The following is a 14,692-nucleotide window of genomic DNA, read 5'->3' on the forward strand; positions in this document are numbered from 1 at the left end:
TCCTGGTTTTTGTTTTTATTTTATAACACAAATGAATGGTTATATAACGAAATATCTGGGTATTGTTGGAATGTAGGAGAGCTGATCCTTTGTCCTTTCAGAGGGCCAGCAGTTTGAAAAATAGACAGGGAAGAATCCATTTTATGAGATCAAAACATTGTCTCCAACATTTAAGCACCACACTCATCCCAGTTTGAAGCTGTAACTTTCGTTTTATGTTCTCAACACAATTTGATGCAGTGATGCTAAACAGAACACGAGAGAGAGGTTGCAGGAACTTGTCCCAGTAGAATCATAGAGTTGGAAGGAGACCACAAGGGCCATCCAGTCCAACCCCCTGCCAAGCAGGAAACACCATCAAAGCATTCTTGACATATGCCTGTCACTCTGCTTAAAAACCTCCAAAGAAGGGGACTCCACCACACTCCTTGGTAGCAAATTCCACTGCCAAACAGCTCTTACTGTCAGGAAGTTCTTCCTAATGTTCAGGTGGAATCTTCTTTCTTGTAGTTTGAATCCATTGCTCCGTGTCCGCTTCAGTAGCAAGTCATAGAAATGAATTTTGTGGATTTGTGTCCTATTTAGTGATCTGATAATTCTGTCCACACCACTTCAATTATATGAATTTTTTTCATTTACTGTTCCAACTGCAAAAAAAAGGAGGAAATAAGATCTGGCTTTACGTTTTAAGCAACAGCAGGAAACCCCAGTCAAGCCGAGAGAAAGGAAGGAAAGGTTTGTTGAGCAACATAGCTTGGCTTTTGCTACGGAGTGTCACAATGCATTTCTATGGAGGAGGAGAAAGAAAGTACTCGCAAAAATCCCAAACCAGGAAAGCACACAGAGGCATGACAGGAAATCCATTAAAGCAATTTGTATTCATACTCTTACAGCCCCAAGGATATATAAACTGAACTGCACAAGTGCAATAAATTTCAAGGAAAAGGTGAAAGCCCTGAAGGAACGGCAACTGTTACTGACATCAAGCGCTTGATTTGTAATCTCTGTTCCCATGTGAATCAAGGGCCCCCTCCAATTTCTTTGTATATCTATTGCTTTGTTTCTGTTGTGCATGAATGGGTGACATCCGTTTTTTCCGAGTGGGAGAGAGAGTACTGCATCACATCAAGTTTGTTTAAACTTGTGCACTTGCTTGGAATCGCCAACTTATGTAACAAGCTTTTATAATGGCCACCTAGGTCAACTTTCAACAATGTTCTTTTCATTTTGGGAATCTCTTTAGACACTTTCTCCAGCTGCAGACGATTACGATTTAAAGAAGATTTTTTAAAATCTGGAACTTGAGTTTTCAAAAGGAATAACTGGAGAACTATTTTTTACTACAGCACCATTTTCTTTCCACTAAATAACCTGTCCTTTCATAAGAGCTGTTTTCTTCGTCGGAACCTCTTCCTCCCCAAACCACTTTCTGTACGAGACAAGCAGGTGTGGAGAGAATAAAAATTATGGTTTTAAACAAAAGTAGATGTTTGAGTAAAGCAGGGGTGCAAGACCCACAAGTCTAAGGAGCCAACTCCTAGGCTTTGGCCCCCACAATAAAATATTTTAAGGAGCTGGGGCCCCCAAAGTTTATGGGCATTCCGATTCAAATAGAGTGTGTGCAGTGCATCATGTGAGCGATTATGGAGGGCAAGGCTTACCTGGGTCCCCACAATGTTTTATTCAAGTTGGCACCCCTGCCCCCAAGGTGTTGGGTTTTTTTTTAAGAAAACAAAGAAACCAGTTTTAACAAGGAGAGCTAGAATAGATGGGTATACGGTAGCATAGAAGAGAACACAACAGAGCCTTTCCAAACTCCCTTCTCGCTGTACTGTACTCAAATCTTGTTTAAAACTGCCCCTTTCCCCCCTCGGTGTCACCCCTGCTTGCTCTATGCAAACCTCTGCAATTCTTTAAAATCACCACTTCCCCCCTGTCAGTATCTCTCCATTCCTGCTTTCCTCAAATCTCTGCTGTTGTTTAAAAATACCATTTTCCTCTCAGTGTCACTCTACCCCTGCTCTCCTCAAACTTATGCCTCTGTTTTAAACAGTTATTTCCCCCCCCCTTTAAGTATTTGTCCCTTCTCGCTGTACTCAGATTTCTCTGTCGTCCATTCCTCAGCTGCCAAATGTGAGGGAGATAATAGATGCAAAGCCCTCAGTATTCCATGGTGCTTTGCTGCTGTTGTTTAAAGGCATCATTTTCCTTTCAGTTCTTTCCATCCCTGCTTTACTCAGATATCTTCCATTGCTTTTAACTACAATTCCTGCCCCCCTCAGGATTTCTCCTTTTTTGGTCCCATGCCATGGCCACTGCTGCTGTGCCTTCACCCTTGCTTCCCTGCCCTGCCCTGATTTCATGCAAATCCAGGATTGTGACATGACACTACATATAGTCCAATGTGGGGTGTTTCACTTTTATTATATATAGAGAAACTCCTCTACTACTTACTAGCCCATTCATAGGTTTTGTTTCATCAAGTTGAGCTTTTGATATGCTTCATGTTTCTAATTAACTGAGCGTGTATATATATATATATATCTTCGGACCCAGGTGGCGCTGTGGGTTAAACCACAGAGTCTAGGGCTTGCTGATCAGAAGGTCAGCGGTTCGAATCTCTGCATCGGGGGGAGCTCCCGTTGCTTGGTCCCAGCTCCTGCCCACCTAGCAGTTCGAAAGCACATCAAAGTGCAAGTAGATAAATAGAGACCACTCCGGCGGGAAGGTAAACGGCGTTTCCATGTGCTGCTCTGGTTCGCCAGAAGCAGCTTAGTCATGCTGGCCACATGACCCGGAAGCTGTCTGCGGACAAACGCTGGCCTCCTCGGCCAATACTGCGAGATGAGCGCCGCAACCCCAGAGTCGGACACGATTGGACCTGATGGTCAGGGGGCCCTTTACCTTTACCTTTATATATATATTCAGCATTTCAAATGCTATGTTAGGAAAAGATTTCATATGCGCTTTTTCTAATTTATCAACTTCAGTTTGTAGCACTTAACAGTCACCATACCCCCTTTAAAAGGATCAAAAAGTAATTGGATGTCCCTTGATAAATGTTTTGCTAGTATCTGAAACTACACCTTTTGATACCTCATGAGAATCATTTATAAGAATGAGTACATTATAAATGGTTTCATTCATAAGAATAACTTCTGGGTTCATTAATTAAAAATATTCAGTTTCCACTGGCAATCCCCTCCTTCTCCATATAATTCCATTGCTACAAGGTTATGATCGGCATGTCCACCTGTTTCAATACTGATCAGTAATACTGCTGGTGTAACCCAGATCAGATCAGCTCTTGAATACAAATCATGTAATATTGAGTGTAATGTACAATCTCTCTCTTCTGTGTTAAAGTATCTCCAAGAATCTATTAGCAATCAATCTTTCATGTTTATACATGCTTTTTCTTTTTCTTTTTGCAGGATCCTAGCTTGTTTATGTTTCCTTACAGACTTTCTCTGGCTCTGTGATCTGTCTATTTTAGGATTTAAAATGCCATTCATATCTCCTGCTAATAGGTTTTCATGTAATGCAAACTTTTAAATTTTAGTTTGATCATTATTCAGAGCACAAATTCTACCCAGTGATCCAGAGTTAATACTCACATGTGGACCAGAAAGATAAATGTTTGGTTTTAGCAATAGTTGTAAAGTGGAAACTATATTTAACCCTATTTTCAAGCAGCCCCGTCTCTACGTAACCAAAATCCTAGCACATTCACCTCCAAGAAAACTTGAGAAGAATCCACTTGCAAGGTGCAAAGAATAGCTGTTTATTTGTTTATGTGTGTGCTTTGGGAAATATTTGTCTGATCTTAATGATGTCAGAGTGTTAAATGTCAAGGTTGGAGACCTTCTGCTGTTACCATGTTGTAACCTAGGTAGCTGCTTAATGACAGGTTCTGAAAGGTACTCTCTTTTAGTATAGTAATAAGAGCGGAAGCAACCCCCATCGGCCACTAGGTGGTGCTGTTCTATATTCCTACTGCTTAGCTAAGGTTCTATGCCTTCTTGTTCTAGCTGGTGTGTTTCTTAGAAATGCTTCCATAAGGATCAGTGCTGTGCTACCGTAGAAGTCTGTGCTGTCAGTTTATCCGCCAGATATGTAATAAAGTGTTTTGTTCAAAGCCAGTATTACAGTATTTATAGATGTGGCCTAGGATTTAAGTGGACTCATTGTTATTGGTCTGGGAAACAACAGATTCTGGCTGGCTGGAGGTTCTGCTACATCAGGGGTGGCCAACTCTGAAGAGACTGCGATCTACTCACAGAGTTAAAAATTGGCAGTGATCTACCCCCCTTGGGGTGTTCAGGTCAAAGTTGTTAAGCTTTTTTAAGGGAGGAGGTAAGCCTCGTTTTTTAGGGGTTCAGGTCAGAGTTGTTGAGCTTTTCTGAAGCGGGAAAGCCCTGGGTTTTTTTTTGAGGGGGGGGGGGTGAAGGGCTAAAATGTTGAGCATTTTTTAGGGGAGCCAAAGTTGTTGAGCTTCTTTGAGGGGAGCCAGTGTTCTACCAGTGATCTACCACAGACATCCAGTGATCTACCGGTAGATCACGATCTACCTGTTGGACGTGCCTGTGCTACATGAACAAAGAACAGTAAACTCAGCTGAAGCTGAACTCCAGATATGAACCATTTACCCGAACCCTACACCATCCTAAAATGAAGGATGAGTTCCCTAAAGTTCGGCATCCCTTTATTAAATACATTTAAGCAAAGGAATGTGATTGGCAGCCGCCCTGTTCTCATGGATTCCTTTGGGAAAATATTTGTGCTTGTGAAGGAAAACTTTCTGGAACGATAATGCTACTTTGGGAATACTACCACTCCCTCCTTTCTCGCATCCTTCCTTTCTTGCTTTGATCTTTATTGTTGTTATTATGTTTTGTTTTTTGTTTTAGAAAATGAAAACAATTACAGAAAGAAAGAACAGCAAATGGAGGTTAAAAAAACATGTTGAAGATGGAGGTGTGAAATAAAGACCAGGGAAGTGAAGGTGGGCAGCTAAGTTTAGGGTCACCATTTGGCCATCATAAACTGTGTCTGGATGGAAATAGCTGAAATGTCCGCTCTTGGAGGCAGCTGTGAGACAACAATGACGATGACGGCGTGGACTTGGATGTATGGCAACCCATGTCTGTAGCGTATTTTTCAGTGGATTTGCTTAAAAATAGCTCAAAAACTTCATTATAGATTTTTGAGATTTCACAAAAAAGCGCAAAAACTTTGGAAAAATTCCCAAAGAAAGTTTTTTGTCCTGATTTTTGCCTTTGGAAATGTGGGAACCCTATTTAAGCTATTCCTTCCCGGTGTAATAATCATACTTTGTTGCTGGTGATCAGAAGGGGTAGATGTGTTAGGCTAAGAGGCTTTCTTACCAGAAAAGTGTGCAAGCAGGTTTTTAAATGCAGGTAAACTGTTAGGCCTTTCCCTTCCTGCCATTTGCCCACTCAAAATCACCTTGCACAAGCTACCTTTCTCCCTGCAAAGACAAATATATTGAGATCCCATATTTCTGGGATGCTGCCTCACATTTCTGATATGCTAAGCGAGCTGTAATCCAATAGACTCCCATCACTTCATGTGTTTAGGAAAGCACAGAAGACCTGCTGATCTCTCCCTTCTGCTGATGGTTTTCATTATTGCTTACTGTAGTTTGGTAACTTTCGGGGGTACAGGATGTTTGTGGTTTATTTTAACTAGCTTTTCGTGTTTCTGTTGTTGTGGAATTGCATTGTATTTTAATTGTACGCCACCTTGGAAGTGTTTTTTTCCTCTTTAACAATGTCATTTTAAAAGTTCAACTAACAATTAAAATAAACAAATAAATACATTTCTCCCCATGCCAAGCAAGCAAATTGTAGGTACTTTTGACTGGACAAAGGGCAAGAAGGGGTTCGGCTAAGATCATCCCACTGCTATTTCATCTGCTCCCTTATCAACCTCCGAGGCTGCTTCTCAAGTAAAATAAAAGGTGGGAGAAACTGGGTGTCAATGTGTAGCTAGGCACTACGAAGAAATATCCAGACAAAAATAACCAACATGTTAGGGTGTGTGTGTGGATTTCTTCTCGAAGATCTAGTCCAGGGGTCAGCAAACTTTTTCAGCAGGGGGCCGGTCCACCAGAATATACTTTGTTCTACTGTCAGGGTGTCTTCCATTTCGCCATGTGTGTAGGAACGTTTATAATATACTTTAGTTTAGTGCCAGAGTCGAACGTTTCCTTACACATGAATCTGTGTTATAATAAAACAAACTAGTTTACTGTCAGATTCATACAGGTTATAAAATAAACTATATGTTACATATTAGTGAGTCTTAACAACTCCTTCATAGCATCTATCAGCAGTAGCAGCCTAACTGTTCCACGGTCCTAACAAAACCGACACATAGATGACAGTTGGTCCTACATCCCACAATGAGGACTGCAGCATTGTTAAAGAGCGCGCAAAATCCACTAGGATGATTAGGGAGCCAGCTGCCGTCTCCCGCCTTTGTTGAAGGGCTTAGCCGTCCTCCTCTGGCAAGGAGGGCGGGCGCTTTCCTGGAAAATACCGAGGTATCATTCCCTGAAGTCATTCCCTGGCAAGGAGAGCCCGACACGCGCCAGGCCCAGGTTGCACCAACAGCAGCAGCAGAAGAAGAAGAAACTGCCCTTTGCAAACAGGACGGCGCCGCCCCAGCAGGCGAAAGGGAAGTACCGCGGACCGCTCACCATCTGCAGCAGCGCCCAGCCCTCGGAGGCGGGACGGGGCTCCCCCCCCCCCGCAAGGCTGCCAGGCGGGAAGGAAACCCGGCGCTCCGCTTTCTCGCTCCCTCCCTCCTCGCGCTCTCCAAAGTGCCCGTAGCCCTCAGCGCGAGCGGAGCTCCCGGGCGTAGCAAGGCGGAGGCGACGTCCTGGATTTGCGGCTCCCATTCCCGGCTGGCCAGGAAGGAAGGCAGGCGGAGAGGGCAGCTGCAGCGGCGGCGGCGGCGACATGGGATCCCCCACAGACACCCACGAGATGAATGGGCTAACCGCGGAGAACGGCGACGCGATGCCGCTCGAGCAAGTAAGGAACGCCCCGGGGGGAAGGGAGAGTGCGCGCGCGCGCGCGGAACGGCTTTGCAGTCGCCGCGGGCTATTGAGCGCTCTTGCCGCGAGTCCGGCGTCAGCAGGAGCCGGGGAGGAGCTGGCGTTTCAGCACGCCGGCCGCCGGCCGAGGCTTCCTATTAGGACGCCGTGCACCTTAGGGGGCCTTGTTTGTTTCCAGGGCGACAAAACGGGCAAAAGTCTGGGCTCTGGGAGGCAGCTGAGCGCGGGGGGGGGGGGCTTGGACCTGTCTTACCTCGCTGAAAAGCCTTTAGGAAAGCGGTGAGGTCAGTGCCAGCCTGGCTGCTGGGATTTCCCGCAAATCTCAGCCGGCCTCCCACAAATCTCGGCCTTCGGGGAAGGGCATGGAGTAAACAGCGAGGGCGGCTTCTGGGCGACGGAGGTGGGAGGGAGCCTCTGGGCCCAGGCTGGCAATAGATTTGTGTTCCCTAGTTCTGCCTGCGCTCAAAGCTGCTTTTGCCCAGTGATGACCCAGAGGGCCTGGGGCAACCCAGCCAGATGGGTGGGTTACAAATAATTAATAATAAGAGTAAGAATTGCCCATGACTGTCACAGTGAAGAGTGTTGGAAATGAAAATAGCCCGCGAGATGAGGAGCCAGTGGATAGCTTTCTTCTACTGATCTACAAAATAATGTAAACAAGTGATCAGGTGACATGTAGACTTCAGAATGAGCAGGGAACTGCATCAGGCCCAGGAGGAATTCATGTCCTGAGGGCTTGCCAACTGGAGTTTACTAGTGTCTCCCCCATGACCCACCTAGTTACCACCTTAGAGACAAAGGAGGTGTAGAGCGGTATCTGTGGCAACAGAACCTGATTTCACTGAAAGTCTGTTTTGAAGCACTGGCCCATCTACCTAGATGTTCTTCTTAAAGCAACCCTGTGGCAAAGACTAGTTCCTAAGGTTTGATTTGGTTTGATCATCTAAGAAATGGATGTTCTGTCTTTTACTGACTTGAAAAAGAGAGCACGTCCAAATTCCTTGAAATTGCATAGATGAAAATTGTTCAAGGAAGTGCCACAGTTTGCAGTGCTCGCATTTCATAGAATCATAGAAACTTAGATTTGGAAGGGATCCCAAGGGTCATCTAGTCCAACCCCTGCAATGCAGGAATCTCAGCTAAAGCATCCATGACAGGTGGCCACCCAACCTCTGCTTAAAAACAATCAAGGAAGGAGAGTCCACCACATCTTGTGGGAGTCTGTTCCACTGCCAAACAGCTCTTACTGTCAGAAAGTTTTTCCCAAACGTTTAGTCAGAATCTCCTTTCTTGTAACTTGAAGCCACTGGTTCGAGTCCTACCCTCCAGAGCAGGAGAAAACAAGCATGCTCCCTCCTCCATGTGACAGCTCTTAAGATATTTGAAGATGTCTATCATATCTCCTCTCAGTTTCCTCTTTTCCAGGCTAAACATACCCAGCTCCTTCAAGTGCTCCTCATAAGGCTTAACTTAGGTAGTTTCCAGACCCTTGATCATCTTGGTTGCCCTCCTCTGCAAACGTTCCAGCTTGTCAACAAATTTTATTATAATGCATTGGTACTGTTTGCCCTGCCCTGCCCTGCCCATTTTGTTTTGATTTTCATACAAAAGCTTACCCTGCCTCTTGTCAGATTTCCTTAGATCCAATTTCAGTTCCCTTTTCCTTTGGATGTGAGATACTGCTGAATGGGGAGCTGGCATCCAAGACTTGCTCCTTGGAGCTGTTTGTCCTGTCTGAAAAGAGCAGGAGGTCTTTTGTGCTAGGGTGCACCAGGGCTCAGCCCTGGCATTTATTTTCAGCGCCACAGCTCAAAACAACACACAACAAAGGTGGAAAAGATTCAAAACCATAGATTCAAAGGCCAAAGCTTTGGGTTACTAGTCAGCTCCTGTTTTCATCCCCTCACCCAGTTCCTCTGGCAAGTGCAGAAGACTTGGGAGAGGGAGGTGAGGATTTCTCTCATTTGTTTTGGATGTTCTCTTGTCCAAACTTTAGAAATAAACCCCTGTTTCTCTCCCAAGTCACCTGCTTTTGCCCTAGTTTGGAAGAGATTTTTTTTGGGGGGGGGGAGAGGGGTGTTCTTGTGTTGTTAGATTGGGTAAGAATACTCCCAGGAGGGGATATGTGCTGCTGGGTTCTCCTCTTCGGAAGATTTGGTGATTTGTTGAATAGATTTGTGGACACTTGAAAATGCCTCTAAGACACAGAATGCATTTCATTTACTACTGACCAACTACTGAATTCCCCCCCCCCATATCGTAGATTCAAGAGAAGGGCCTTCAGTTCATAAGCGTGGTGTTTCAAGACAGTCTCCTCTTTGTCTAAGAAAATTTAAGCATAAGGCTGATATCATCAGAGTGGGAGTTCTCATCATAACCGCCTTGAAAATGGATTATTGGCTGGTGGCAAATCCTCAAATTTTTGATTGGTTTCTTAGTTCACCTTTTCTTGGGAAACATGATTGAACTTGTAGTTTATTTTGCAACTCTAAGCAACTTTGGGTGGTAGACATTTTTTTGATACGCTTTAGTCCGGTTTCTGGTTTGGCCCTTAGACTGAGATTGCTTTATTTGCCGTGGGGAATGAGCGGTGACTGGAGGCTGAGAAGTAGTAAAATATTTTTGATTTTACTGGACCTGTCAACAGCTTTTGATCTAGAAGACCATGGCATTCCACTTGAGTACCTGATCGACCTGCCAAGAATTAGGGGACTGCTTTTAAGTGGTTCCACTTCTCTGACGGGACGGTTTCTGAGATAGCCACCGGCAGACTGTTATTTTTAGTTCTCTGCAACTATCTGCACTTAAATGGTTTTATCCCAGCCATTTTAAACATCTGTATGAAACTGTTTGTAGAGAGAGCCTGAAGTTTTGGAGTGCAATGTTAGCAGCATTCTGTTGACACTCAGATCTATATTCTTCACATCCAGGAACGCCAATCTTTGAGCATAAAATGAGATTTGGTGGTCATGGAAAATTGAATGAAAGCAAATAAGCTGACACTGAATTATTGCAAAGGAGAACTAGAAGTAGTGATGGTTTGAGACTTCTAGAATCTGTGGAGATCCACTGGTGATCACTAGAGTCGTAGCCCTAGTAGTGATCAAGTACAAATCAAGAGTATCATACTGCAGGTCATATTGCCCTAGGATAGAGTAGTACCTGTTCAGCATTCCTGAACAACTTGCGAGGTCCGTGGTACTTTAGGAATCACCTGAACCCTTATATCCAACTCTGTTGCTGAGATCATTGTTGGGGAGGCTCATCTGATGTTGACAGAAGGCACCTTCTGCATTAACTTTTAAATGTCTGCTGAAAACTTTGTTATGCTGCCAGGCTTATGCAGACAATTAGGAACATATTTTTTTTTGAAATAGCTAGCTAGTAATTTGTGGTTTTAATTTGTGAGGGGATTATGTGGTTTTATTTACAACAGTCTGTACAACAGTTGAAAACTGCTTTTTAAAATTAAATTGTGGCATGTAAGTATTATTTTTTATAAACAAACTAATTAAAAGGCAAGGGTCAAACTGGCAAGTGGTAGCCCACATACCTCCAAGCACCCTTTTCACACCCTCAAGCTCATTTTTCTTCCCATGTCCAACAAGAGTGTTTGGTGTGAAAGTAAAGAATGGACAGAGTGAGTTAAATAAATGAAGGAAGGAAGGAAGGTTTAGTTTTGCATCCCACCTGCTTCCCCCCCTGCCCCACCTAATACAATGTGTTCTGAAGGCCAGTGGTAATATTAGTTGGGCCAGAACATAATTAAACAATTAGACTTACTAGCTAACCATTTTTATTTTATATACATTTTCATAAGGGAGCTGCACACAGTTCAGTGGTTCTCCTTTGTATGAAAGCAATTACTAGCAGCACAGAACTGCTAGTCTGGTCGAATTTGACTTTCAGCAAATTACTCCATGCATGAAGGCATTAGAAAATGCCTGTGTGTCATAACATTAATCCTATGACTCAGATCCCTGTTTATATTCTCATCCTATCCAAATGTAGGTCCATGTGCAGGCACGAATACTTCCGCAACATAATAGTATGCCTACAAGCCACAGCAAGATTCTGCTGGATATGATTTTTTTGGAACATCTTCCAAGAGAATATTCCTGAGTAAATTAAGACCTTGATATATAGACAGGATATAAAACGTAAAGGCCATATTTTGAGAAACTGCCATTCATCTCAGGAAGTCTGACCCACAGATGGGAATGTTTTCACATGTGGATCTACTGTAATGCAAGGACACAACTGCACTGCTGTGAGTGTGAAATGCAGCAATTTCCCTGCAAACCTTTCCCTATTTCTTAGTACAAGAGCTTCAGGAGTACTGTTTCTGGAGTTTGCATAATCAGGATCCAAATGTCTGAATGCTTTTTTTAAAATGTTGTGTTTGCTTGAAATTCATTTCGAAAAAGGAGATTTTTAAATATATACTTGTAACTGAATGGCGCAAGTCCTCGCTATATTGAATCAAATGTTTGTTATAACAGGGTGGGGTTATTCATTGATAACCATTGAACTTTGCATTTGAAGGCCAGGTGCAGCCTTGGCATAAGCAAGTCTGTAGCTTACACTTTCTCCCATGAGGTCACAGGTGCAGGATTTGGGGGTGAGACTGTCTACATGTTACATCCTATATAATAAAGTCCCTGTGTCTCTGCATCCAGATTCCCTGTGTCCCTGTGTCCGCGCTACTGAGCATGTGCCCCACGGACACAGGGATTGGACGCAGAGACTGGACGCACACAGAGCCGGGGGGCGGAATGCGGTTCTCTCTCCCTCAACGGCTTTCCCTCCAAACTGCCGTTCCGCGCCTCGCCTCCCGATTAATGGCGCGAGGGGAAGAGGGGAAGGGACCGTGAGGGATTGAGACGCGAGCGCGCGTTCCCCGCCGCCGCCGGGGCGTTCGTGTCCCCACCGCCACCGTTCCCCACCGCCACCCCATCGCCGCATCCCAACCCCTCCCCCCCCGGCGTGTGGTGGGCTCAGCTCTGGGTGGGTTGGGAAAGGCGAGGAGAAGGAGGCTGCTTTCCCCCTTTTTTCTCTCCTACGCTCCCCCCCCCCGACGACCAGCAGCAAGCTGGTGTCACGCACACGCGCTCTCTCTCCCCCCCCACCCCTCTGCCTACCGTTTTCCTCGCGGTGCAGGGTCATAGGCAGACAGAAGCGGGGACAGCGCATGGGGGGGGAGGAAGAGCAGCCCGGGGGGGGGAGGAGATGTTTGACAGGGAGCAGGGAAGGAGGGGCGGGTGGCAGCCGCCCGCCGCCCGCCCCTCTTTCCCTGCTCCGTGAAGCATCTCCTCTGCTACCCCGTGCCTCCGCTGCGTTCAGCAAGAAGCCGGTGGCAGCGGAGGGATGCTGCTCATTCTTCCCCGCTAACCCTTCGCAAAAGCAGGGTCGAGCCCGGGGGAGGGCAGGAAGGAAAGAGGGCCCTGGCCGCCCCTACCTTCCCCCCTCCCCTGCCTAGGCATGGACCGCAGCAGCGGAGGAGGAGGAGGTGGAGCAGCGACAGAGGAGCAGCGCCAGTGGCAGCCCAGGAGAGTATCGGCACGTGTGGGTGGAGAAAAGAAGGGAGGGGGAGAGGGGGGAATGGGGGGGTGGATTGCATGTTCTAGCACCCGTTAATTTAACGGGCTTCAAGATACTAGTTCCTTATAAAACAGAAGCTGGAAATGATCTCCATGTGATGGAAGTCTTCATGTACTGTGTGCAATCATCCATCGTATAATTATTCTGTGCAGAGTTCCTGTCTCGGCACCAGCCATAATAATGTGCTGCTAGCATAAAAACACTCTGTGTAATGTGAAAGAATCAAAAGATAATTAGGTACTGTACTGGTGTGAATGGTCCATTGTGTCAAGACTGCTTCTATGTATCTTCTTTGTGATGAAGCTATTTTGTAGACATGTACTCTAGAGTGGTTCTGTACAGTTTTAAGGGCCTGACTATCTGTTACTTTAAATCTATGGTTTGGCACAGCATCAGCGTTACAACCATTAAATGTGGAAGTCTCCAGGTCACATGGGGACCATGTAGAGAAGCAGGGAAGTGGAGTATGGTCCACATTTCTTTTAGATTCTAGTCAAATATTTTAACAGGCTTTATTTATACAGTAAATGAAAATCTTCTCATTGTAGTATTTAAATCATACTTTGTTGTCGTTTAGTCGTGTCTGACTCTTTGTGACCCCATGGACCAGAGCACGCCAGGCACTCCTGTCTTCCACTGCCTCCTGTAGTTTGGTCAGACTCATGTTGGTAGCTTCAAGAACACTGTCCAACCATCTCGTCCTCTGTCGTCCCCTTCTCCTAGTGCCCTCCATCTTTCCCAACATCAAGGTCTTTTCCAGGGAGTCTTCTCTTCTTATGAGGTGGCCAAAGTATTGGAGCCTCAGCTTCAGGATCTGTCCTTCCAGTGAGCACTCAGGGCTGATTTCCTTCAGAATGGATAGGTTTGATCTGCTTGCAGTCCATGGGACTCTCAAGAGTCTCCTCCAGCACCATAATTCAAAAGCATCAATCCTTCAGCGATCAGCCTTCTTTATGGTCCAGCTCTCACTTCCATACATCACAACTGGGAAAACCATAGCTTTCACTATATGGACCTTTGTCGGCAAGGTGATGTCTCTGCTTTTTAAGATGCTGTCTAGGTTTGTCATTGCTTTTCTCCCAAGAAGCAGGTGTCTTTTAAATTTGTGACTGCTGTCACCATCTGCAGTGATCATGGAACCCAAGAAAGTAAAATCTCTCACTGCCTCCATTTCTATTTGCCAGGAGGTGATGGGACCAGTGGCCATGATCTTAGTTTTTTTGATGTTGAGCTTCAGTTAGAACTGGGTTATGGAATAACTGATTGGTTCAAAATTGGGAAAGGAGTACGACACGGCTGTATATTGTCTCCCTGGTTAATTAACTTATATGCATAATTTATCATGCAAAAGGCTGGACTGGATGAATCCCAAGCTGGAATTAAGATTGACGGAGGAAATATCAACAACCTCAGATATGCTGATGACACAACCTTGATGACAGAAAGTGAGGAGGAATTAAAGAACCTTTTAATGAGGCTGAAAGAGGAGAGCGCAAAATATGGTCTGAAGCTCAACATTAAATCATACTTTACCACAGGCCTAATAGCTTCCCTAATGCAAATTCCTATCAAGAGTCTTAAGCATTACTGAAGAATACAAAAAGATCTAAATAGAATGTGGATGTTATAAGACTTTTATTCGGAGAAGCAGTTTATTGTGTTAATTATATGTTTGAGATTTCCAATTTAATTCTAATTCTAATAAATTTGTCATATTTTCTTTTGTCATTTGCTACAAGTGAATTGTTTCTTTATGTTCCTGTTTCTTTATGTTGATCTGTACTATGTTTTTCAGACATGCTTTTGGAAAAGGTCACTGATTTCTGAAGAGGCAAAGAAACACATAGCTACGGTAGAGTTTAACTGGACATCTTAAAAGCAGTTCAGCTCTTGATTCTGTTTAAGCCAGGGCTCAACTTATAGATGACAAATATTACACAATACTTACTTAGGGCCATGCTACCTTGAGGAGCCATGTCACATCACAATAATGTAGCCCTGCCTTAG

At 44.7% G+C, this 14,692-nt stretch overlaps 1 protein-coding gene and 1 long non-coding RNA gene across 4 annotated transcripts in view; one reads left to right on the forward strand and one right to left on the reverse strand.

The window, feature by feature from the left end:
- Positions 1 to 7,461, reverse strand: LOC148686927 (uncharacterized). Its single transcript, XR_015948227.1, has 2 exons — positions 7,338 to 7,461; positions 1 to 647 (listed from the first exon to the last, which is right to left on the reverse strand). It is a non-coding gene; the product is annotated as an uncharacterized LOC148686927 (long non-coding RNA).
- Positions 6,257 to 14,692, forward strand: part of NINJ1 (ninjurin 1) — a 27,422-nt gene continuing 18,986 nt past the window's right edge. Inside the window, exons 1-2 of one of the 3 annotated variants that reach the window (XM_088662230.1) lie at positions 6,872 to 7,061; positions 11,096 to 11,354. In XM_088662230.1, coding sequence (XP_088518356.1) covers positions 11,331 to 11,354 — 24 coding nt within the window. In that variant the 5' untranslated portion in view covers positions 6,872 to 7,061; positions 11,096 to 11,330. Of the gene's footprint in view, positions 7,062 to 7,135; positions 7,369 to 11,095; positions 11,355 to 14,692 lie in introns of those variants that run through there. The other 2 variants (XM_088662231.1, XM_035106312.3) reach the window with 2 other exon arrangements.

The sequence above is a fragment of the Zootoca vivipara genome, chromosome 2 (genome assembly GCF_965207765.1).
Source record: "Zootoca vivipara chromosome 2, rZooViv2.hap1.1, whole genome shotgun sequence".
In the NCBI taxonomy this organism is placed as follows: Eukaryota; Metazoa; Chordata; class Lepidosauria; order Squamata; family Lacertidae; genus Zootoca; species Zootoca vivipara.